Here is a 21,337-nt window from a genome sequence, read left to right on the forward strand (position 1 = left end):
ACGGCTGTTCCGATCGTCATTGAACTGGTGGCGTGCTCGAGCAAATCTTGCAGCGGCAAGGATGGGATGCTCGCGGCGGCCGTGTTTGACAATGCTGCAAAGGCTGCACTTGCGCCTGGGGGCACAGGCGCGGTGTCGTCCTCCAGCATGAGCATCACATCGCTTCCGGGACCGTCGCGCGCAACCGAGACGGCTCGCAAGCGCACGTTGGCTCCCATCGCCTGCAACTCGCGCAGTCGTGCTTGGATTTCTGGGTATGGAAGTGCGGCAGGCGTGGCTGAGGCGGAGGCAGAGCTGCCAGAGCTTGAATGGCGCTTGGCTTGGTCGACACCCAAGCCCCGGTTGGACGGCCGTGCGTGCTTCCCAGCTGCATCCCCGCTGCCGCCACTGCCTGCGTTGGACAGTCCGCGTGCGGCACTCACACCAGCGCCCAGACCCCCCGCGCTGCCCGTGACGGGTGGCTTGGACGACGCGTTGTGCGGCTTGACCAACACGGCGTCCTTGCAGTCCGTGTAGCCGAGCCGGATGCATCGGGTGCAGGGTCGCTCCATGGAGCACGCCTTGTGCCCGTCTCTGCATCGCGAGCACGAGATGGCAACGTTCTTGCGCCTCGGGCGGCGCTGCTGCTGGTTTGGGTCGTCTTCCTCGGGCGAATCGTGCAGCAGTTGCAGGTGATCAGCAGCAGCAGAACCATTGCCCATTGACGACGAGAAGCGCTCTGCGTCGTCCACCGCCGCCGCGCCCCGTGCCATTGCCGGCGCAACCAACGCAGCAGCCGAGACGCTTGACATGCTTGACGACTCGACGGTTGAGGGGGGGTGTTTGTTTTGCTGGATGGAACGAAAGGCTGGGTTAAGACCAAAGGAATAGTGCTCGTTCTCTTCTTTTGTCTGTTTTGATCCAAACGAGTGATGACGCGTGCAGTTCAAGGTCAAGTCATTTCAAGGTCAAGTCATTTCAAGGTCAGGGTCAGGGTCAGGGTTGGTTTCGGGTCGGGTCGGTGCCGCGCTCTCGGCTTCTTTCACGCGTCGACCAAAAGGCAAAAAGGCGACAAAATTTGCACACACAAAAAGCGCGTTAAAAATGTTGGGGGTGACTTACTGTTGAGTGTTGAGGATGAAGACGTCAACCCCTCCGCTTTGCTGGCTACTGGACCCCGTGGATGATATACACACGCACACGCACACGCACAGAAGCAGCAGGCACACGGCACACGGCACAGGGAGCAGCGAGTTCCAAAAAAAAAAAAAAAAGAGGCAAAAAAAAAGCGGGAAAAAAAAAAAAGCGGCTGCGCACGGGTCAGTCTGATGACGAAGCAGGAAGCAGGAAGCAGGGGAGGGGATGATGACTGCACTCTGATGACTGATGACTGATGATGACCTCTACGCTGAATGATTGGCGATGAATTTGCTGATGATGCTGCGTTTGAAAACCGAAACAATGGAGAACAGAAACGAAAAAAAAAAAAAAAAAAAAAAAACTGAAAAGAAAGAACGGCGAAAAAAAAAAATGAAACGTGATTTTTGTGGAGTTTCAAACAAAACTAATGGAAAATAAAAAATCAATTGTTTGATCGTGATTTTGATTGTTTGTTGTTTGTTGTTTGTTGTTTGTTGTTGGCTGAAAATCACATGTAAAATGTCAAATGTCAAAAGCGTTCAACATGTGAAAATGTGCTGACAATTCAACTCTCAATACATTCAACGTTCTTCACCTGCAATCCAAATTGTCAAACAACTCTCGCTCCTCTCGTGCCTCTCGCTCCTCACTTCGACCAAACTGTCCATCATTCATGCTCATCTACAGTATGATCAAAACACTGCTTGTTGCTGCTGTCCGCTTTTTCGTCAAACTCCACTCACTCTTTCTTTTTCTATTCGCTTTTCGCCTGGATGCTGAATCCAACCAGCGGACATGCATGGACGCACGCGCGAGACGCCTTCCGCTCGCTGCTCGCACTGCACCCGCTCGAATTGCCACACGATGCTCGGCTCGGACTGCAGCGCTTTCTAGCACTCGATCAAGCATCATCATCCACGCTGACGGCGATCAGCGAGCTCGAAACCGCGCTGAAACACATTGCCGCTCACTCTGCTCCTCATGGTGCGAATGCGAGTGCGGTTGCGCTGGCGACGGCGTTGATGCTGCTGCCAAGCTGCACAGCCAGCAGCACAGCCGGCACGGTCGACCCAGAGCGCGTCGGGTGGATGCGAACAGCCGCAGAGTCGCACATGTTGCGCCCACTGCTCTCATCCCAAGCCAAACCACCTGTGTCATCGTCGTCATCATCATCATCATCATCATCGAACATCAGTCAGGATGCCATCGCAAGCACTCAGGCTGCTGCGACTGCAATCACACAGAAGACCGGCGCCAAGAATGCCGCCAAACCACCCAAACCAGCGGCTGCTGGGGCATCTCCCGAGCTGGCTCGAGCATTCCTCGAAACTGCATTGAGCGTTATTGAAAACCATCTGGCACACGACTCAAGCACCTTGTGCTCGCACACTCTGGAGACGCTCAGCTTGTGGTCGTCGCTGGTGGATCGCCACGCATCGACCATCGCCGCTGCCTGCACAGTGAGCAGTGGCGTACCGGCATTGTACACTCGCATTTTAGCCACGTCTGCCGCGACGCTGCGGTACCTCTTGGAGGGTTTGAAATCGGCGAGTCTGCGAATCCGAGAGTTGCTGCAGTCGAGTCTCAACCACCACCACCACCAGCAGCCTGAAGCCGCTCGCACACCAGTGGCCAACCTCAAGCACCTCAGCGAAGCCTTGCATTCGTCACTCAAGACGACATTGCAGCTGATTGCTCTTGGTGGTGGCGCATTCCGCAACGCTGCGCCGCTCGCCAGTCTCGAAGAGCTTGCCCGCGCGCTTTTGCTGCTTGTCGCATCGCCGCTCATAACACGCGAGCCCCAGCAGTTTGCCCTGACTGCATGGCTGCATTTGCTGAGCTCAGCCCAAAACCCCGATCGTGCCGACCATGGTGACCAGACAGCGATCTGGGTGCGGACATTCTCTTCCCTGCTCGCGCCCTGGGCGGATCAGCCACTCACCGACCCATCTCCAACCACCCCCGAAGCCGCTCTGGCGACCCCTTTCACTGCCCCTTGCTTTGAGGCTCACTGTTCGCCGTCGTCTCCTGCGGCAGCCATCACACTTGTGCGGGCATTGCTGGTGGCCTGCCCCTCGCGCATCCTGCTCGCCAGGGCAGTCCCGCAACAAGCCAATTGCCTCATTGTTCAAATTCTCCAGGTCATTTCGTGCTGCCTGACGCTCGGCTCGAGTGCCACCGCTGCCGTTCGCCACAGTGCCCTCCAAACCTTCCGCCTCTGGATTGAAACGCTCGTCGGCCTCTTCTCGGAAGCCGATCAGCGGGCGCCTTCTTTGGACCGCAGCGAGCACGTCCCTGTTGAACATGCGTCCTTGGCGTCCTTGGCGGCGAGCCTTCTCGAGGAGCAACGTGCAGCGCTTGTCACACGTGCCTTGTGGTCGCTTCCAGACTCTGTCACCTCTGATGCGGCTCAAGCCCTTCGTGCATACTTTTCCCTGATACCGCGTCTCACGCGCTTTGCTGGATGGCCAGTGGAGCATTCGTGGCGACAAATCCCTGCATTTTCGCTCTGCTTTACTCGGATTTGCCAAGCACCCACACTGTCTCGCCATCGCTATGCATTCCTGGCGGCGTTGGCGCCCTACATTGTCGTTCATGAGCTCTTGTCGGCGGTACCCAGCTTTCCATGGCAGCTCGTTTGTGCCCTGGCCTACGAACATTGCTGGTCGGTCGTCACGGATGCATACTCTGCTCTCTTGACATCCACACGCGCGGCTGCCTTGCTCACTGCGGACATTGGAGGACTGTCAAACCACTGGGCCGATGTATGGCTGCCCGCGTTTGCCGCTGGCTTGAATCTGCACCGGCGAGCCGATATTTCGCAGCACATTGCCACGGTTTGGGTCCCCGTCACGCTTCTGGCGATGCCGGAGGCGCTCGAGCCCCTCTGCCTGCACTTGCTTTCCGCGCATCAATCAACGCTCAGTAACCTGTCGGTGACTGTTCGCAGCCCCAGCCCAACGTCGCTCGCCAGCTCGCTCGCAGCCCTAAACCACGATGCCGTGCTCGATCTGGATCTGCTTCCTGCATGGAATGGAACGTCCTCTGACATGCAAGGCATGGATTTGGCCGCAGCTTCCTCACTGGCACAGTCAGCCAAGCCCGACTTTGCGCCTGCGCCCCTGGAAAGCCATCAGCAGCGAGCCGCTCGCGTGATTATGCTTGCGCTGCTCACTTGCGCCTCTTCCCTTCGCGCCAGCAAGATTTTGTGCTTGGCCGACTTTCCGGGCCTGTCTCATTCGCCAGCTGCTGCGACTACGACCACTTCTTTGGCCGGCAACTCCATCCTATCTCAGACTCTTGCCCAGCGTGTGGCGAGCCTGTTCACGCTTGATTTTATTGCCAGTGCTGCCACAAGTGGTGATCCTCTGGTGCAGGCCGCAACACTGACCTTTCTCGCTCCCGTGAAGGCGACCGAACCCTTGACCGTCCCTCTCCTGCAACTTTTCAGCACCGCCATGCACGCGTGTCTGAACACGTCCTTCCCGCCGCTGCGCTTTGCCCTCATTGGCAGTGCCCGTCGCATCTTCACCCTGGTTCGCGCGGCTGCGACCATCACCTTGCGAACCGTCACACACGAGTGGGGGGTCTTGAACAAGAAACAGGCAAACGTGTCGCTGGAAAGTATCCTGGAGCGACACCAGTCGCAGGTCGAAATGTTGCGCGCCGGAAATGCATTTTTCGCGGAAACCCTTGACGTCTTGCTTGAAGGAATTGTTCCTGGATCCACCTTCCAGCGAACCACCATTGCTCTTTCGCTTCTCGCAGGCCTCGTGGATGTGTTGTTTGAAGGCATCGAGTCCGGGCCTACTACCAATCATGCGGCCCTCGATTGCTGGCCGCAACCGATGCTCGCCAAGATGCACATTCCTGCAGAAGCAGACGCTCAGCTGCTTCGTCATCAGCTCTGGGTCCCGGTTGAGCCGCACTCTTCGCGCGTTGTCGCCACTCTCCTCCAGCACTTGGCGTACGACACGTTTGAAGTCAACCGCGCGCTTTCGCGGAATATGCTGAATGGCCACCTGCGTGCCGGCCATCTGCTTGCAGCGCTGCCTGCAGCTTCGCTCGCCTCGACCTCGGACGCTGATGTCCACCGTTCTGCCTCTGAAGCTACGTTCAGCTCCCGCTCGACCTCGTCCTCGACAAGCTCGGAATTCTCTCCCTCCGTCCTGTCGGGTCTCGAGCAGGCCTGCTCGTTGCGCGCGGCTACCAGCGATTCTGGAGTGCAACGCGTTGCTACTCTATTCAAGCTCCAACATGGCGCGTCTGTGGAGGACTCGCGGCAATTCCTCGCTCGGCTTGTGGCGATGGGCGCAGCACAGGTCGATGCACTTCGAAGTGATTCGCATGCGACCTGCAGTAGCACATCGCCGCACGGTGTCCTTGCTTGTTTGCATGCATGTCTGCAGCACGTGGCGTGGGGCCGCGTCTTTGGCTCCGATGCCTGCGAGCAAACGCGCTGGAGCGAGTGGCTTGCTGCGTTGCTCTCCGTGGTCGAACAGATGGTTCCCGCGGCGCTCGACTCACTTGCCATTAATGATGCCATCACTGCTACTATGGCTGGTGAGGCTGCCGAGGATGAAGCAGCTTGCGACGACGATGATCTCCAAGACGAGTCGAACGATCAACACATTATTGTCCGCACATCCATTTGGTTGACGCTACGAACGATCTGCGACTTGCTGGGCGCCCTTGTTGAAGCCATCGGGCTTCCCAACGAGACAGCACAGTCACTGAGCGGTGTCTTGTCCCTCTCCGTTGCTCAGGTTCGCTGGATTGGGCGAATCTACCTGCAAATCCTCACGTCGGTGCGGCACCGCGGCATTGTCGAGCGTGGTAGCGAAGCCTTTGCGAATTTGTGCCAACAGCTTCTCGCGACCGGCCGGGTTTCCCTTGTCACACTACCGTGCGAGTGGCTCGTAAGCATCCTGCACACGCTGGAAGGAGTCCAGGTCTCGGTGACTCGCCGTTCTGCGGGGTACCCGTTTGTCATTGCATCCATTCTCGCTGCACTCGTAAAGCACCACTATGTTTTGCCCGTTGTGTCGCCCGCCTTGGTGTTGGGCTCGTCGGCGTCGGCGTCCGCAAGCGCAGAAGGCTCTGCTGACGATCTGCTCAGCCGGGTCGTGACATCCCTGTTTGCCCTGGCGTCCAAACCCGTGAGCCTCGATGCTGACCAAACCGTCGATCTGGTTCAAGTCCATGCGCTGAATGTGCTACGCGCTCTGTTCGCCGATAGCAGTCTCAGCGCCTCGCACATGCAGCGGTTTTGTGCGCACGGAATGGTGGTGGCGTTGGAGGGGCTGTGCTCTCCCAGTTGGGCAGTCCGGAATAGCAGCACGATGCTCGCATCAGCGCTCACCTTTACGCTCGTCACCTTGACTCGGCTCAACCAAGACGAGTCGCGTGCCCAGCGCATCTCGCCCGCCGTGTTGTTTGCTCGCTATCCCGCGTTGCTCCCGCAGCTCCGCGACCTTCTGCTCAAGCACCAGCAGCCCGACCAGCCGCTTCGAGAGCAGTCCAGCATGCAGAGCGCGTTGGTCTTGCTTGGCAAGCTCGGCTCCGACGTGGATCCTTCGGACATTCCCGGGGCGCTGGCCAACGACATTCTCGACTTGCGCGATGTCATTGCCTTTGCTCGGAAATCCCCCATCCAAGCTGTGAGGATTGCAGCGGCTCAAGCTACAGTTGCGCTGACGCCCGTCAGCGATCGTCCTCAGCTTTGCATCAACGTCCTCGAAATGTTGCAGGTGCTGGCAAGTGTTCGCACCAGCTCGAACGAGTTGCATGGGCTGCTCTTGCTCTTGGACGCGGCGCTCACGACAACGTTGCCCGATTTCGTCACGCGCGCGTTCTTTGCCCCAGCGCACGCCACGATGTCGCCGTTCGAGCTGATGCAGCAGCTGACAGCCCAGCAGTCCACACTCGTCTCGCTCGCCACCACGGGCAGTCGGGAGTGTGCCACGTTGAGATTTGGGGCTGTGGCGGCGCTGCGGAATATTGCCGTTGCCTGTCGCGCACTGTCAACGGCCGCGCGGATGGCTGCAGTCGGACTGTCCATTCCAACGTTGCCTCTGCAGGCGCTCTCCGATAGCATGTGGGGCGCTTCCGCTCACGCGCTTTGCGCCAGTCCCACGGCCAGCGTTCGCGCAGTACTGCCGCATCATCCGCTGCAGCAGCGCATTTACGCCACCGTACTGGTGGATGTGTTGGTGGACGAGTTGTCGCGGTCTGCCTCCTCCAATGGCACTGGAAGCGGTCAAGTCGAGTCCGCGCTGTGGTGCCTGCAAACGCACACACTGCAACTGCTGCCGGCCTCGAGTCTCCCCACCCCAACAACGACCCGAACGCCCAAGACGACCTCTTCCGAGTTGGTCCTTCAAATCGTCGCGTTTCTGTTCACCTACTCTGGCGAAGATGGCTTGATGGCGGCTCTGGATGACCTTTCGGATGCGCTCGAAGCTGCACGCACACCTGGCGTGCGATTTGTGCGAGATGCAACACAACAGTGGCGTTTGGATGACGTCTATATGCTTGTCTGCAACCTCATCCAGGTGGCGCATCGTAATCCCAACCACGACCTGGCTTGGACTGAAAAGGTGTTCAAGCTGCTCAATCTTCTACTCACCTACCCGGGCTTCCTCTCCTGGGTGTCGAGTGAGCCGCTTGCTGCTGCAAACTTTCAGGCTCTGCTCGACAGCTTGCTCTCGCACATCAAGCAAGCTCTCCTGCAAGCCGCTGCCATTCCGGTCCCGCACGCTGGCTGCGCCCTGACAAGAGTGCTCTTGCCGGTCTTGTCCACGCTGTGCGTGCTGGACGGGACTGGTGGTCCTGTGTGCACCGATGCCTTCCGTCTCTGGCTTGAGCGAGTCGGGTGGTGCATGGATGACGAACAGCCACTGTATCTGCGGTCGTCTGCGATTGAGGCGCTGAATACTGTATGGAGCTTTGCGTGGGCTCGTGCTGCGGCCGCTGCTGCCAGCTCTGACTTTGTTCAAATGTGGCTGGTTTGTATTCGTGGCCTCCTTGACGATGATGAAGACGTTCGTGTTGCGACGTGCAACACGCTTGCTCGGACGCTTCGAGCGCTCGATCTCGAAGCCACCCTGCCGCTTGTCAAGAACAGTGATTCGATGCTCAAGGTTGCTTTGTCGCACTACATGGCCACCTGTGAGGCTCTGCTTCCTCCAGACTCTGTCAACACCTGGTTGAGCGCGCTGTTCGAATTGACTCTCCCTCCTGCGTCTGTGGCATCCGATCTGGATGATCTCAGTCTGCAAATGTCGACCGTTGGTTTCAATGCAGGGTCTCAGCAACGCGCGCCCGAGCGGGCTGCTGCTGTCTTTTTCCGCGAAAAGTCAAACATGCATCGAGAAGACGCGGTGCTCGCTCGCTCCGTTCGAAACGCTGTGCAAGAACGCCTCGAACAGAACGCTGATCTCTTTGCTGCCAGTGTTTTACCGCTCGAACCGATCCAATCTTTCTTTGCTCGAACGCTCGGATGGTTTGAAGAACACGGGCCGCTGCTCTTTTCCGACTCTGCGCTGGTCTCATCGCTTCTCCGCCCTTCTGAGGCGTTTGTTCGAGTCACGTCGCGTGTGGTTGAGCTCTGTTCCGTTGTCCAAATCCTAGCTACCAGTCAGCCTTCGAGTGTGTGGGTGTCCATCCATCAGCAAGTTGAATCTCTCGTTCCGCAGCTGCTTCGGACGCAGAACAACCCTTGAGCAAGTCTAAGCGTGAGCATATGCAGCTCGCTCAAGGGCGACAACTGACATCGACGTACTGCTATCCCCCAAATGATAAGCCTTATGTTTTATGTTTTATGTTTGATGTTTTTCGTTTCCCAAACACATTTTCCAAACAATCGTTAAAAAAAATGTTCATTTTTTGAGGGGTCGAAACAACCGCGAAATAAGACAAAATTGTCAAACGCCAAACACACATAAAGATGATGGCCCTAGATGATCACAGCTGGACGAGTTTGGCATTGTCTTCCTCCTGCAGCGGGGAAATGGATCGATTGGTGCTGCTGTCGGGCGACAAAAAGTCGGCGCCCCAGGTTGATCCCGCGCTGCTGCTGGATGTGACCGACTCGCCGCTAAAAGAGTGCGCAAAGGGTTCGCCGGCCGCGGGAGGCGCGTGATGTCCAAAGCGAATGTCTGCAGGCGAGGATCCGATGCGGCGGTGGCCCAGATGTGCAGGCAGAGGGCGGGCTGGCGCACCGTCCCAGTTGGCGAGACTGGAGGTCTGTCGATTCAGCGGAGCAAACGTGCTGGACGGAGGAGGGGCAATCGTCACTTGGGGAGGCGCACCGGGTTGAGTTGTTGCTGCCGGCGGCGGCCCAGGGAAGCTATGCGGAGGGGCGGAGCGCGGTCCAGGGGAGTGGTCGGTCTGCGGAGAAAACAGATGCAGATGGGCAGGAATGGCTGTCAGGTGCTGTGCCGAACTAGGAGGAACGCTGTGCGACGATGGAACGGGAAAGTCGCTGGCTGTCGGCGCAAACGCCGGCATGTCTGAAAACGGATCGGATGAATCGAATGTGGCAGATGGTTGGGCTGGAGGAGGCGCACTATCAAACTGCACAAGCGTCGCCACAGGTGCAACAATTGGGGCACTTTGGGTCATTCCGCGATGGGCTGCCCAATATGCACTCTGCTGATCCGACCCGAATGTGGCGTGGGATGCATGCTCCGACGCGTGTTCATGGTATTGTTGTTGCTGTTGCTGTTGCTGTTGTTGCTGTTGTTGCTGTTGTTGTTGTTGCTGGTGGTGAGAGTGGGGGAGTGGATGGTGCTGAGCAGGAGCGTGGTGTTGCAGCGACATGTGCATCATCTGTTGTTGGGCTGCAAACATTTGCTGCTGTTGCTGCTGTTGCTGATAAAACGCAGCTTGTTCTTGAGTACCGGCAAATGGCTGGGCTGAACCGAATGGTTGCTGAGAAGCCGGGCCCGCCTGCTGGTTGAAGGATACGAGGGTTGCGGGAGCCGATGCCTTTGGTCGCTCGCGTCTGGAAGGAATGCAATTCAAACCCGTATGCAAACATAAGCAACCAATATCCGACAAACAAAGGACGCTGCAATCAAACGACCGACCTCGACTGTACGGGACTTGCAGTCGAGGCAATTGGCGTGACCTGCAACTTGACGGGGGCTGACTGAACGGGCTGGACGGGCCGTTCTCCGCGCTGCTGTGCCTGCGAGGAAGTGACAAGGGCAGTGAGACACTCACAATTGTAGAGTACTACGTCGTTGTGAAAACAAATCTCCTCGCAGCAAACGTACCACCAGCGGAATGGGTGATTGTAGGCCTCGAACTGTAAATACTGCATGCGCGACTTCCGTCATATTGGGTCGGTAATCGGGGTCTACATCAAGCATGTACTCTGCGAGAAAGAAGGAGGCCAAGTTAGAGAAGATGACGCAAAAAAAAAACAGCAATCGTGTTTTCAACGCCGCACTGATCAAACGATGAATCGGATCCGAGTAGACTGGCGTTGCGGGAGTCGTGTATGTGCCGCTGATGATGCGCACACTGCTTTCCTCGAACGGCGTAACAAAGTAGCACAAACGGAAGAGCATGCAACCAAGAGCCTGCGACCGAGTATTAGATCAAGCAACGCGTCAGTGCATATGCCTTCAATGCCCCTCAGCTCTCAGGTGCAACAACAACAACAACAAATCCGAGATTGTGTAAAATAAAAAAATGACAATGCGCATACCCAGATATCGGCCTTCGTGTCAATGCACTTGCCCGAGTACAGATCAATCATTTCGGGCGCGCGGTACTGAATGGTCGTGTGCTTTTGAATGTCTTCCTCGATATCTGGAATGTGCGGTGACTTTGGCACAACGGCCTTGTCTGTCGCGCTGCCAAAGTCACAAAGTTTGTAATGCCCTGGACTGGCGATGAGCACGTTTTCGACCTTGAGATCGCGGTGAATGATTGGGGGCGATCGCGAATGCATGAATGCGACAGCCTCCACCACGTCGCTCAAAATGCGAAGAACTTCGGCTTCGGGAATGCCATTTCGATGGCTGTTCATCAGATCGATGACCTGGCCGCCTGCCAAATTTCAAGAGGATGAGTGAGATGACCACCGTCGTTGGATCCTGTCTCTGGCTCAACGACAAAGAAAACTTGCCAGTGCACAGTTCCATCGCCATAAAGCCTTGGTACAGGCCCGCACGCACTTGCGAGAGTGTGTAGTCCTTGAGGGCGACGATATTCTTGTGACCGGACAAGATTTGCTGCAAATTCGTTGCAAACCATCGCACTTTCGTGAGCGTTTGAGACGACAAAATGTACAAATGTGCAACAAAAACCCAGCAACAGCACATCGCGTGCACATCGCGGAGAGTATTTTTTTTTTTTTTTTTGTTCTGGTGGTGTTTGTGGTCGCGGTCTTTGCGGTCCTGCACAACCGAAAACCCAAAAACAAAACAAAAAAAAAAAAAAAAAATCTGCTGTTACCATAAAGTCAATTTCGCTCTTGATTTTGGCAACGTCCTCTGAGGCGACGCTCACTCGCTTCAGCGCGACCGCCTGGCCATTGCCGAGATCGCGAGCCCGGAAGACGTATGCGAAACCACCTGTTGCCCAAACAACAACAACAACAACAACAACAGCAAGCCAGAACAAAGTGAGCCTGTGCGGTTTGGAAGAAGATTTGAAATTTGGACGACGGTTTCTTTTTTTCTTTTTTTTTTTTTGCTTTTTCTGCTCTTTCAAGCGACTTCTGTGTTCTGCGATGCGCAATGGCTCCACAGACGTAACGTTGTAGCACTTGTCATTCCCATTGCTGATTGCATAGGATCGCCCTGGATGCCCGTCCCTGCTTCAACTTGCACACTGGCGACGATGCACGAACATGTCGATTTCAAGGCCTTCTTGCTCCAATCATCATCGTCACGATCGTCGTCGTCGTCATCATCATCATCATCGTCATCATCAACATTGTCTCATGATCTTCAGCATCAGGAGCGACGGAGGCGGGTAGAGACAAAAAGCGACCAAAACCCCAGATTGATGACCTGTCGCCCATCCCGCCCCCCTTCCTCCTTTGCCCACCCCTCACCCCTACTATCCTCGAAACCCGAGCCCTGGAGCGACTCGTCTCGCCAAAGGAAGAATCAGCCGAACGAAAGTTGTGGTGCAGCTTCAGCAGCTTCAGCTTCACCTTCAGCAATGAGACTTTCAACCATGACGCGCGAACCACCAGTCATGGAAATCGTCCGGCCAATGAACGCCTGGGCGCCGCTGTCGTCTGCAGCACCACCGACAAGACTGCTGCTGTTGGCAGATGCGCCGCCAGCAGCCGATGAGAAGACGCCGCCGCCGCGTCCAGCCGAGCTGCTGATGGTATTGACGGCGTTGGCCGCGGAGGACAGGAACTTTTTCATGAGACGAGAGAATATAGACTGACTGACTGAGCTGGCAAAGTCAAGTGAAGAAGATCAGGATGCTGAGGGTGGGTACAATATGAATTTAAGTTGACATCTACTTGGTGATTTTGAGGAAGTGGGGGGGGGCATCATAACATGAAAAAGTAGCCAGAAAATGCAGTCATAGATGTCGAAACCCGAAAACCAGAACTGCAGAGCATTGAATCATCGAGCGATTCGAACAGCTGGACCTGTCGGTGTTGAAAAACTGCAAAATGGGGAGGGGGGGGGCGGTGGAGCGATTGAGAATAAGCCTCTCAACAGCAAAGCAACATTGTGGGCTCGAAAATCTCACTTGCCTCTCAAAGCGGTCGCTACCAATCAGGTCCAACACGATAAATCGAGCAGAGACATCACACTTGGTCAGAACACGAGCGTAGAGCGACTGCAAAAGGGGCAACGGTAAGTTGAAAACTCGAGAAAACTTTAGAAGCTGCACCACAAGTCCCCTCCCAGGCTCCATCTCGCCTCACCTGCTCAGAGGCTTCTTTGTACTTGGCCTTTCGCACAATTCTTAACAATTCCGCGCGGCCTCGCGCGAGCTGAATGTTGAAAACTCCAACCCGAGGAATAGCAAACCAAAAGGAGCCGACAGATCTCATCGTGAGAAGTCCCGCGTTCATTAATAGGCTGCCCGTGAAATGAAGGGAAGAAAACAGAATGAGAAATAAGTGAGAAGACGCATCGAGCTGGTTGCCACTTTGTAGTTTGAAAAAAGTCGGAAACTCGTACCCGATGCCTGCCTCGTCTATTCCAGAACTATTGAGCTGCTGTGTCGTTACGCTCATTTCGTTCACAGCTGGCAAAAGCGACGTGACGAACGATTCTGCCGCGTTCAAGGCATGGGGAAGAGCAGAAGAAAACACGAAAAAAAAAACCAAATGCGTCAAAATGAGCCAACCTCCGACCAACAACAGGCAACAAACACATGTGGCACAACAACACACTGCAACCGGTGACTTCACTGACCAAGCGCCTTCTCATTGGTTGGCGTTTTCACGGACTGAACATGCTCGACAAAATCGGCAAACACCATGATGGCCGTGTCCTCAGACGCCACGTCGAGTCGAAACAGCCGAACAACATTGCGTTGTTTGAGTTGCATCTGCAAGATAACAAAACGATCGAATCAACATTGGCCAGAGTGAGATAGTGAATACCTTTTGGCGCGGAACGACGCAAATCCCACACCGATCAGCAATCCACCATCCCCCAGCTTCAACGTACTAGCTCACGATCCACCGACGTCCGATCGTCGACGACAGCATAGAGTTGATGCATGAGCGCGAGCGGTGGGAACAAGGCTGACGACTTTTGAGCGCGGCTGTGCAGAATGCTCGCCAATCTGGCCGCAGTCTTGGCTCCAGGGCGCTGGGTGATGGCAAACGGCGTAAAACTGCTCGATCCACTGGCTGAACCGTGTGCCGTCTCGACAGGAGGGGCGACGAGCAAGTTGCGCGCATACATGATTGCTGCGAGCACGTCCGACGGCGGCGCTGACGCGGCCATGAGTGCGTCTGATTCTTGGAGCGCGTCATCGAGTTCTTCCTCCTGATCGGATGCATGGTCGGCAGCGCCTTGGTCTGAGGAGGGAGCAGCAGTCGTCGTGCTGCTCGGCTGTCCTGTCGCGGCTCGCGTTTCAAGTCGTATCCGCTTGCTCGTCGTCGTGTGATCGGTCGGACTTGGAGCGCGTTCGTCTCGCGTTGGGTCGGATTCTACAGCATCGTGCCGCCGACGGGTTGGAGGCATATCTGTCACCAAACAAAGCTGCTCAGAGATTGCTCAAAATGAACGGAAAAGGAGGAGTGGTCGGCTCTCTGTTTGAATGTTCGCGCCCCTCGACCAAGGCCGCACTCATGACATGACAATCTAGAATGAACTACACTACCGCTGTTGCTAGAGTACGTTGCGTCGAAGAGTGCAACAAAACCGCGATTGATTGATCGATGGATTGAATGATTGATCGATGAATGCACCCGCCCTCTTGCCTTGCTTGTGAACAGCAGGATTTGATTCATCTCCTGCTGGTCAAGGTGCTCCTTTGTTGTGAAAGTGCAACCCATCCAAATCCAAAGAGCAGCAATCATCTCACTCGCAGTCCAGTTTCGCAATCTGCCGACAGCTTTCGGAAATGTCAGCGGCGGCGTCCCCAGCAACCAAAGACAAGAGCAAGAGCTCGTCGTCGTCGTCGTCAACCCCGGTCGAAGGCGTGACCACCGTGACCCCGCGGCCGAGCGCCGTGTCGCTCGCATCGGCCATCAACGCAGCAGCTGATGCGGCTGTGAGCCAGTCGGCCAGCGCGCTCGCCTCGCCTGCGTCCTCGTCCTCCCTCGCAACGGGAGCCAGCAGCGACACCGTTGCCACTGCAGGCTCTGCGGATACGGGCGCCGCCTCGGGGCCGGCCGTCCCCTCCGGGCCAGGATCGCCGGCAGGAGCAGGAGGCGCAAGGCAGGGATCTCAGCAAGCGTCGGCGGCGCAGTCCCCAGCGCCAGGAGGCCAGGACATGGCCAACGTCGAGCAACTGACTCGCGAAATGTTTAGCCGCGTGTCGGAGTACGTCAAAGGCGAGCTGCGGCTGTCGGCCGAGGACTACAAGCTGCTCCAGGTGATGAACGAGCGGACGGCTGAAAAGTATGCCGGAATGACGTCCCTTGCGACCAACCTGAACAAGACGATGGCGCATCTGAATGAAAAGCGTAGGTTTATTGTATTTTTCTTGTTTGATGGATTGCGTTTGAGTACCAGGAAACGTGCAAGATTTTTTTTTGGTCGTTTTATTCGTTGTGTTCTGATTCGAATGTCTCGTCGTGCGTCACAGAGGCAAGTCTGCAGCCCTATCTCAGTCAAATCGATCAGATTGAAACAATGGTGGAAGAGTTGGAACAAACGGCAAACCGTCTGGACCAATACTCGCGACGATTAGGTAAAAACAAAATTTGTCAGATTTTTGAGACGCAGGTTTCTTTTTCAGTTCGTCTGCTCACTTGCTCGCTCCGTTTTGGTTCTTTGCTGTTTTGTGAAACAGAGGTCAAGTTCAAAAAGCTGGAACGACGATAATGCTGAACGCGCTTGCTTGCTGGCCACTCGTTTCCATTTTGTCAACAATGTACAAACCCAAATTAACCCTTTGTTCCGTGTCTATCAGTCACAATGGAGCATAAAACATGTATATAAGGAAAAAACTGCTTGATTATTTCGAACAAAAACACCAAACAGCAGGTGGGGGAAACGTCTGGAAGACAAATAACAAAACAGGGGCTAGGTTATTTATGCATCAGCAGAGGCAGCCTCCTTCTTGCCACCCTTCTTGCCACCCTTGGTGGTGGCGGCGGCAGCAGCCTCAGCCTCAGCAGCGGCAGCCATCTCGTCACCCTTGGTCGAGCGAGTGTAAATGTACTGAGCAGAGTGCGACTCGACGAGCTTGACAAGGCCCTTGTCAGCGAGCTCCTTGAGAGCGGCGCGGGCAAGAGAGCCACGGATCTTCAGGCGCTCAGAAAGAACCGAGGGGGTGATGAGCTTGTACGAGGGGACTTCCTTGAGGAGACGCTGGTATCCGTCCTTGTCGAACAGAACAGCGTTGTTCAGCTTGTCGCGGACCTTGCCCTTCGACCACTTCTTCTTCTTGGACTTGCCACCGGACGCGGCCGCAATGGCCTTCGCCTCCTTTGTCTTCTGCGGCTTCGGCGGCTGTGTTGTGCAAGAGAAAGGGGGGAAAAGAAAAAAAAACGAGGTGAGCAAAAAAAAAAATCAAACAGAAAAAAAAAAAAACGTGGAAAAAGAAAAGTCGAGGAGGATGCTGTCGTTCGCGGATTGCGGGAAGGCGTGCGTCGATGGCGATGCTTCGGAGCAATGGGGTTGCCGAGTTGCCGAGTGGAGTCGCGCAGGAACAGAGCAAAGGATGGAGGACGGAAGAAAGAAAGAAGAAAAAAAGCAACCGAAGAGAAAAAAAAGCAACAGATTTTTGGTTTTCTTCTTCTTCAGCGTAATCCAGCCGAGGCAGCGCTGCGCAGCTGACGAGACGCTTGTCAATGTGCAAAGCCGCAGGTGAAGGTCGCAAGCGGACACTGGCGAGGAGAGCAGGCAGCGCAGAGCGTGCAGACAAAAACGCACGAAAGCGCGACCGACAAAAGAAAAATCCAACTTTCCACCCCGGCAGGCTTCGCAAAGGCATCCGACGCCCGCATCCTCTCGCAAGCGCTCGCTCCACACGCATATCCGATGAAACACCTCCAAATCTAACGGATTCGCGCAAAGGAAAGGTGCAGGCGGGGTGGCAGAGAGGGCGATGCCGTCGAGTACGAACCATTTGACAAAAGTTAGAGAGGCCGAGCACTGTCCAAATCGGTTTTTCCTTTCAAATTCAATTTTTGCTTTTTGTGGAACTGCGATTGTGAGTTGTTGCCCCCAACGAAGATTGTTGTCGAATTGTACGGAGCACTGTGTCGCTTAGAAGCAAGAGTTTTGAGCGAGAGTCCAAGGGAAAATAAAATGCTCTGCACTTGAACTTTGAGAAATCTCATCAGAACCCCTCCATCGTTATGAACGCCGCGTCCATCGGCAATCACAGTGCTCTACCATCAAAAGCCAGTATACACTATGCATTACTTGGATTGAATCGAGCTAATGACAACGCAAAACAAACAAAAAAACAACCAAAAGCCCATCAACATCCGCGCGGCTCGTGGCGTTTCAAGAAGCCGTTCAGCACCTCGTTCAATCGGGCAAATTCAACCAAAAAGCCATCGTGCCCGTCGTATGCTGGAATGGCGACAAACTCGGCGTGAGCTATATGGCTGCTCATCTCCGCCTGCTCGGCAATCGTGTACAGCAAATCGCTCTCGACGCCAACCACAAGCGCGGGTTGCTGAAGCTGAGCCAGTGCTTCCTTGTATGCCTTGTTGGCAATGGCCGCAAACTCTCGCGGGGTCAACGAGGGTGCAGCGCTTGCGGCGGGAGTCTCGCGAGAAGGGTTGTGAGCCTGAATGGCCAAAGTTGGGGCGAGCTCGGCAGGCAAAGTGCGTCCGCGCGCGACATCGTGCGTATCCATCATCTGCATCAATCGCATGTAGCAATTGGCGTCGTATCGCTGCACGAGCTTGCGCCCTTGGTAGCGAAGGTAGCTCTGGATGTTGAAAAAGTACTGATCGTTCTCGGCGTTATCCGTTCGGTACTTTTCCGGTAGGGCAGCCGGGTCCTGCACCTGGCGGCCAAATCGCTCTTCCATGGAGCTGGATGAACGGTAGGTCAGCATGGCAATCATGCGAGCGGTGGCCAGGCCTTGTGCCGGCGGGTCGTCCAGCGGGTAGTTTCCATTGCGCCACTTTGGGTCGTTGATAATCGCCTGTTTTTGTAGTTTGTTTGATGGCGGTGATGAGAGTGATGATGGTGAGTGAATGTCACGACATTGAAGAGCAATAATCGAGTGCAACCGGTTACCTGCCGCTGTGTTTCGCTCCAGCCAATGCACCAGGCTGATTGCCTGCCACAGCAAGCAATCAGGACAAGATGGGCAACGACGGTTGTTCCGAAATAGCCCCATTCGAGTGCCTGCGAGCATAGAAATCGACGATGAGTGACGGAAAACCGGAAACGTCGCAAGCGTACATGGAGTCGTCAGTCCACTGACCTGCATGCCTCCAAGTGATGCGCCGACAACAGCGAAAATCCGCTGCACGCCAAGCGCCTCCTGCACCAGTCGTCGGTGCAATCGAACTGTATCTCGAATCTTCAAGTCGTGGGACAGAACGCGTGTTTCGAATATGAATGCCTCCGTCTCAAAAAGAAGAGGAAAAAAAACGAGGTGCCTGTGTGCTCTGAGGCTTTGTGAGAGGCCGTTTTGACGTACAGTAACATGGGGAAATGCTGCGCCGTACGGCTGCTGGGTGTCTGGATTGATGGTTAACGGGCTTGCGGTGCCATACGGAGATCCGAGCACGTTGGCGCAAATCACGAAATATCTGTCCCGATCCGCAAACAGGACAAAAGGGATGGAATGAGGTGCAGTGACGTTTGGAAGAGCACCATCAGGATCAGATTGGGATGACGACATCCCCCCTCAGCAAGTCACGAACTTGTCGGTTTTTGACAACCGCAGCTCGACTGTGAGTAGCGGAGAAACTCACACGCTCGTGTCCAGCGGCTTGCCTTCACCCAGGATCGGCGCCCACCAGCTGGATACATCAGAGTGGCCTGTAAGCGCGTGGCAGACCTGTGAACAGCAGGGGCACAGGCACGACTGAATGAGTTTTGTGGTGACATTCGAAGCGCGGCGACGCGGCGGCTTGCTCTCTCTCTCCTCTGTCTCCCTGCTTTCCCTGCATCACTGATGGACAAAACCATGGTGATGAACTGCAGACGGGATGCGACGGCGAGCCTCAAATCCCCCAGCCACACTCCGACCAACCCGAGAAAATCGCTTCCTCACCACAATCGCATTGTCGCGGGTCGGGTTGAGCGTGCCCCAGGTCCGAAAGCCCACTTCGACATTGCGCAAGACACGACCACACTCGAGTGTAAACTCGTCGAAGACTGCACGGCGCTGCTTGAGCATCACGCCGTCGCCGACGTGGAACTCGTGCTCTTGTTCGATGGTGAATCCCATTATTGGATAGCAGGAGCTTTCTCGCCACTGGAAATAGAGTGCATTACGATCATCATCATTCCCTTTGGTTTTGCATTTTATTTTATTTCACCTTTGTATTTGTTCTGTTTTTGGGAGAAGCCTTTTTTGCGCTTACTCCACTTTTTGATCAAGTAAAAACATCACAATGGTAAAGTAGCCAATGATCTTCACTTTGCTCGCTTCATCTCTCCTCCCCCCTCTTCCACTCTCTCGGAGATCTCCTTCGTTTGTTTCTCTTGAAATGCTCCTTATCTCCGATGCTGTGATCCTGCCTTTGGCAGATCATGCGCAAATGGAGCAGAAGAAAGCATGGACGAGTTTTTTGAAGTTTTGGCGCGCTTTTTTTTTTCTTTTTTTTTTTCTTTTTTCTTTTTTGTTTTTGTACTTTGTGACTGTTTCCGCAATCTCGCATCGCTCCAGCGGGTGCAACTTGTAGCCTACGCTTGTGTGTGTTGCGTCCTTTCAATTGCGCTTTGGAGGCATCGATGAGACGTGTAAAGCAGGGCCTTTTTTGTTTTTTCGCTTGAAGGAGCAGCTTGCTGGGTATTTCGATTTTTTCTTTTTCCTCACACACGCCCAAAACACATTTCTTTCGCCCTCTCGCTCCAGTTGCATCCCAACTCGACCCGCCTTGCATATCCGTGTCTGTGTGTGTCTGTGTTACTGCCTGGCTGCTTGCGGCCGTGTCTGGTGCCATCCGGGCCTGGGGTTGACGACTTTAGTGTTTTCCCATTGCAAACTCAATCCACTCGATTCCCTTTTTTGGGTGAGCGTTTTCCCGCGCTTTTTGTTCTTTTTGGCTTTTTTTTTTCTTTTCGTTCCCCCTTTTCGCTTGCCGGTCTTCAGCCCACCCACTTCTTCTACACCCGCTCATATCTCCTAGTGTTGTCATTGCTGCGATACATGCCGTAATGTTGATGCTGAAAGCCTGCACTCACCTTGTCTCGCTGTTCTCGCTGCGTGTGCTTTGTTCCTCTACTTCCCGTGGGACTCCCATCCTGACAGTCTGGCAAGGGCAAGGCAGCTAAGACTTCCGAGAAGAAGCACGACAAGAACAAGCCGCAGACCCGCTCGCTTCGTGCCGGTCTCCAGGTACCGTTACCGATCAAGAAAGAAGAAGAAAGAAAAAAAAAACGCCATGTCGCTCACTCGTCGTCATGCTTCTCGCTGTCCGTCCGTCTTTCTTTTTTTTGCATACAGTTCCCCGTCGGTCGTATCCACCGTCACCTCAAGGAGCGCTCGACCAGCCACGGCCGTGTTTCGGCCCTCGCTGCCGTCTACTCTGCCGCCATCCTCGAGTACCTGACCGCCGAGGTTCTCGAGCTCGCTGGCAACGCCTCGCGCGATCTTAAGGTCAAGCGCATCACCCCTCGTCACCTCCAGCTCGCCATCCGTGGTGATGAGGAGCTCGACACTTTGATCAAGGCCACCATTGCTGGTGGTGGTGTCATTCCCCACATCCACAAGTCCCTCCTCACCAAGAAGGTGCCAAAGATCCTCCTTCCCGGCCAGCCCATCCCGAAGTAAAAGAAAATCCTGCACAGCGCCAGGACGGATCGCTGAGGTTGTAGAGCCGTCCTGCACCCGACCAACACCAAGAAAATTATATAAACGAAAAACAATAAAAAAAACCAACTGGGCTCTATTCGAGCTCAAAAAAAAAAAAGTCTCATGCACATGCTCAGTACTAGTCTTGCTTGTTCAATCTAGATTAACACCTTCAGCAGGAGGAGGGGGAGCAGCAAGCAAAAGTGGTGGAACAGCTCGATTTTGGATTCCTCGACAGCAGTCCTTAATTTTATTTTTTTTTCTGGTTTGGTGTCCATTATCCATTATTGTATTCATACTTGTCGAGTTCGTTACAAATGCTGCTACTCAAGCCTCCATGGATTACACAACCAGCGCTTTTTTTTTTTTTTTTTTTTTTTTTTGGTTTGGTTTGGTTTGGCTTTGGCGCACGTCTTCGCCATGAAACTGACCCTGTTGCTCTCGCTTGGTGTATCGGGTGCGCGTTGCATCGTGGTGTGGCAGGACCCATCTTTACTATTGATATCGACCATGCCGGCATGCGCCTCGCCACAGGCGGAACTGGTACAGCATCTCAATCGTCTTCGAAACCCTTTTTTTTTTTTTTTTTTTTTTTTTTTTTTTTTTC

At 54.8% G+C, this 21,337-nt stretch overlaps 8 protein-coding genes across 8 annotated transcripts; 3 read left to right on the top strand and 5 right to left on the bottom strand.

The window, feature by feature from the left end:
* Positions 1-2: 2 nt before the first annotated feature.
* On the bottom strand, positions 3-791 carry CAOG_08440 (hypothetical protein; the record flags this gene model as incomplete). The annotated part of the gene is made up of 1 exon (XM_011271709.1): positions 3-791. A coding segment is annotated over one exon (789 nt), but the record flags the coding sequence as incomplete, so codon positions are not given.
* A 1,084-nt stretch (positions 792-1,875) lies between these two features.
* Positions 1,876-8,983, top strand: CAOG_00762 (hypothetical protein). The gene has a single exon (XM_004365576.2). It carries the CDS (start codon positions 1,893-1,895, stop codon positions 8,841-8,843), a length of 6,951 nt encoding a protein of 2,316 aa, XP_004365633.1. The 5' UTR covers positions 1,876-1,892; the 3' UTR covers positions 8,844-8,983.
* A 14-nt stretch (positions 8,984-8,997) lies between these two features.
* CAOG_00763 (BMP2 inducible kinase) lies at positions 8,998-12,534 on the bottom strand. Its single transcript, XM_004365577.2, has 8 exons — positions 12,296-12,534; positions 11,590-11,708; positions 11,261-11,366; positions 10,838-11,181; positions 10,577-10,709; positions 10,401-10,501; positions 10,212-10,312; positions 8,998-10,126 (listed from the first exon to the last, which is right to left on the bottom strand). The coding sequence occupies exons 1-8, from the start codon at positions 12,516-12,518 to the stop codon at positions 9,085-9,087; spliced, it is 2,169 nt and encodes a 722-aa protein (XP_004365634.1). The 5' UTR covers positions 12,519-12,534; the 3' UTR covers positions 8,998-9,084.
* Positions 12,535-12,913: 379 nt separating this feature from the next.
* On the bottom strand, positions 12,914-14,309 carry CAOG_00764 (hypothetical protein; the record flags this gene model as incomplete). The annotated part of the gene is made up of 4 exons (XM_004365578.1): positions 12,914-13,190; positions 13,293-13,386; positions 13,530-13,665; positions 13,788-14,309. 4 exons carry the CDS (start codon positions 14,307-14,309, stop codon positions 12,914-12,916), a joined length of 1,029 nt encoding a protein of 342 aa, XP_004365635.1.
* Positions 14,310-14,637: 328 nt separating this feature from the next.
* Positions 14,638-15,736, top strand: CAOG_00765 (hypothetical protein). Its single transcript, XM_004365579.2, has 3 exons — positions 14,638-15,256; positions 15,379-15,483; positions 15,586-15,736. The coding sequence occupies exons 1-3, from the start codon at positions 14,692-14,694 to the stop codon at positions 15,615-15,617; spliced, it is 702 nt and encodes a 233-aa protein (XP_004365636.1). The 5' UTR covers positions 14,638-14,691; the 3' UTR covers positions 15,618-15,736.
* On the bottom strand, positions 15,712-16,905 carry CAOG_00766 (ribosomal protein S25). Its single transcript, XM_004365580.2, has 2 exons — positions 16,864-16,905; positions 15,712-16,247 (listed from the first exon to the last, which is right to left on the bottom strand). The coding sequence occupies exons 1-2, from the start codon at positions 16,864-16,866 to the stop codon at positions 15,828-15,830; spliced, it is 423 nt and encodes a 140-aa protein (XP_004365637.2). The 5' UTR covers positions 16,867-16,905; the 3' UTR covers positions 15,712-15,827.
* A 238-nt stretch (positions 16,906-17,143) lies between these two features.
* Positions 17,144-19,188, bottom strand: CAOG_00767 (homoserine O-acetyltransferase). Its single transcript, XM_004365581.2, has 6 exons — positions 18,985-19,188; positions 18,683-18,768; positions 18,406-18,517; positions 18,187-18,285; positions 17,997-18,107; positions 17,144-17,901 (listed from the first exon to the last, which is right to left on the bottom strand). Exons 1-6 carry the CDS (start codon positions 19,159-19,161, stop codon positions 17,224-17,226), a joined length of 1,263 nt encoding a protein of 420 aa, XP_004365638.2. The 5' UTR covers positions 19,162-19,188; the 3' UTR covers positions 17,144-17,223.
* A 121-nt stretch (positions 19,189-19,309) lies between these two features.
* Positions 19,310-20,867, top strand: CAOG_00768 (H2A histone family protein). The gene is made up of 3 exons (XM_004365582.2): positions 19,310-19,330; positions 20,188-20,274; positions 20,383-20,867. Exons 1-3 carry the CDS (start codon positions 19,328-19,330, stop codon positions 20,707-20,709), a joined length of 417 nt encoding a protein of 138 aa, XP_004365639.2. The 5' UTR covers positions 19,310-19,327; the 3' UTR covers positions 20,710-20,867.
* Positions 20,868-21,337: the final 470 nt, after the last annotated feature.

This window comes from Capsaspora owczarzaki, assembly GCF_000151315.2.
Source record: "Capsaspora owczarzaki ATCC 30864 unplaced genomic scaffold supercont2.1, whole genome shotgun sequence".
NCBI lineage: Eukaryota > Filasterea > Ministeriida > Capsasporidae > Capsaspora > Capsaspora owczarzaki.

Excerpts from the sequence above, each read along its gene's own strand:
- CAOG_00762 (XM_004365576.2), top strand. The coding sequence starts at position 1,893 with ATGCTGAATCCAACCAGCGGACATGCATGGACGCACGCGCGAGACGCC.
- CAOG_00763 (XM_004365577.2), bottom strand. The coding sequence starts at position 12,518 with ATGAAAAAGTTCCTGTCCTCCGCGGCCAACGCCGTCAATACCATCAGC. Across the intron at positions 11,709-12,295 it reads TGAAAGTCTCATTGCTGAAG|GTGGTTTCGCATACGTCTTC; the intron begins GTGAAGCTGAAG and ends TTTGGGCAACAG. Across the intron at positions 10,313-10,400 it reads AATCACCCATTCCGCTGGTG|GCACAGCAGCGCGGAGAACG; the intron begins GTACGTTTGCTG and ends ACTTCCTCGCAG.
- CAOG_00765 (XM_004365579.2), top strand. The coding sequence starts at position 14,692 with ATGTCAGCGGCGGCGTCCCCAGCAACCAAAGACAAGAGCAAGAGCTCG. Across the intron at positions 15,257-15,378 it reads GGCGCATCTGAATGAAAAGC|AGGCAAGTCTGCAGCCCTAT; the intron begins GTAGGTTTATTG and ends CGTGCGTCACAG. Across the intron at positions 15,484-15,585 it reads CCAATACTCGCGACGATTAG|AGGTCAAGTTCAAAAAGCTG; the intron begins GTAAAAACAAAA and ends TTTGTGAAACAG.
- CAOG_00767 (XM_004365581.2), bottom strand. The coding sequence starts at position 19,161 with ATGGGATTCACCATCGAACAAGAGCACGAGTTCCACGTCGGCGACGGC. Across the intron at positions 18,108-18,186 it reads CATCACTTGGAGGCATGCAG|GCACTCGAATGGGGCTATTT; the intron begins GTCAGTGGACTG and ends CTATGCTCGCAG. Across the intron at positions 17,902-17,996 it reads GGAGCGAAACACAGCGGCAG|GCGATTATCAACGACCCAAA; the intron begins GTAACCGGTTGC and ends CTACAAAAACAG.
- CAOG_00768 (XM_004365582.2), top strand. Across the intron at positions 20,275-20,382 it reads CGCTTCGTGCCGGTCTCCAG|TTCCCCGTCGGTCGTATCCA; the intron begins GTACCGTTACCG and ends TTTTGCATACAG.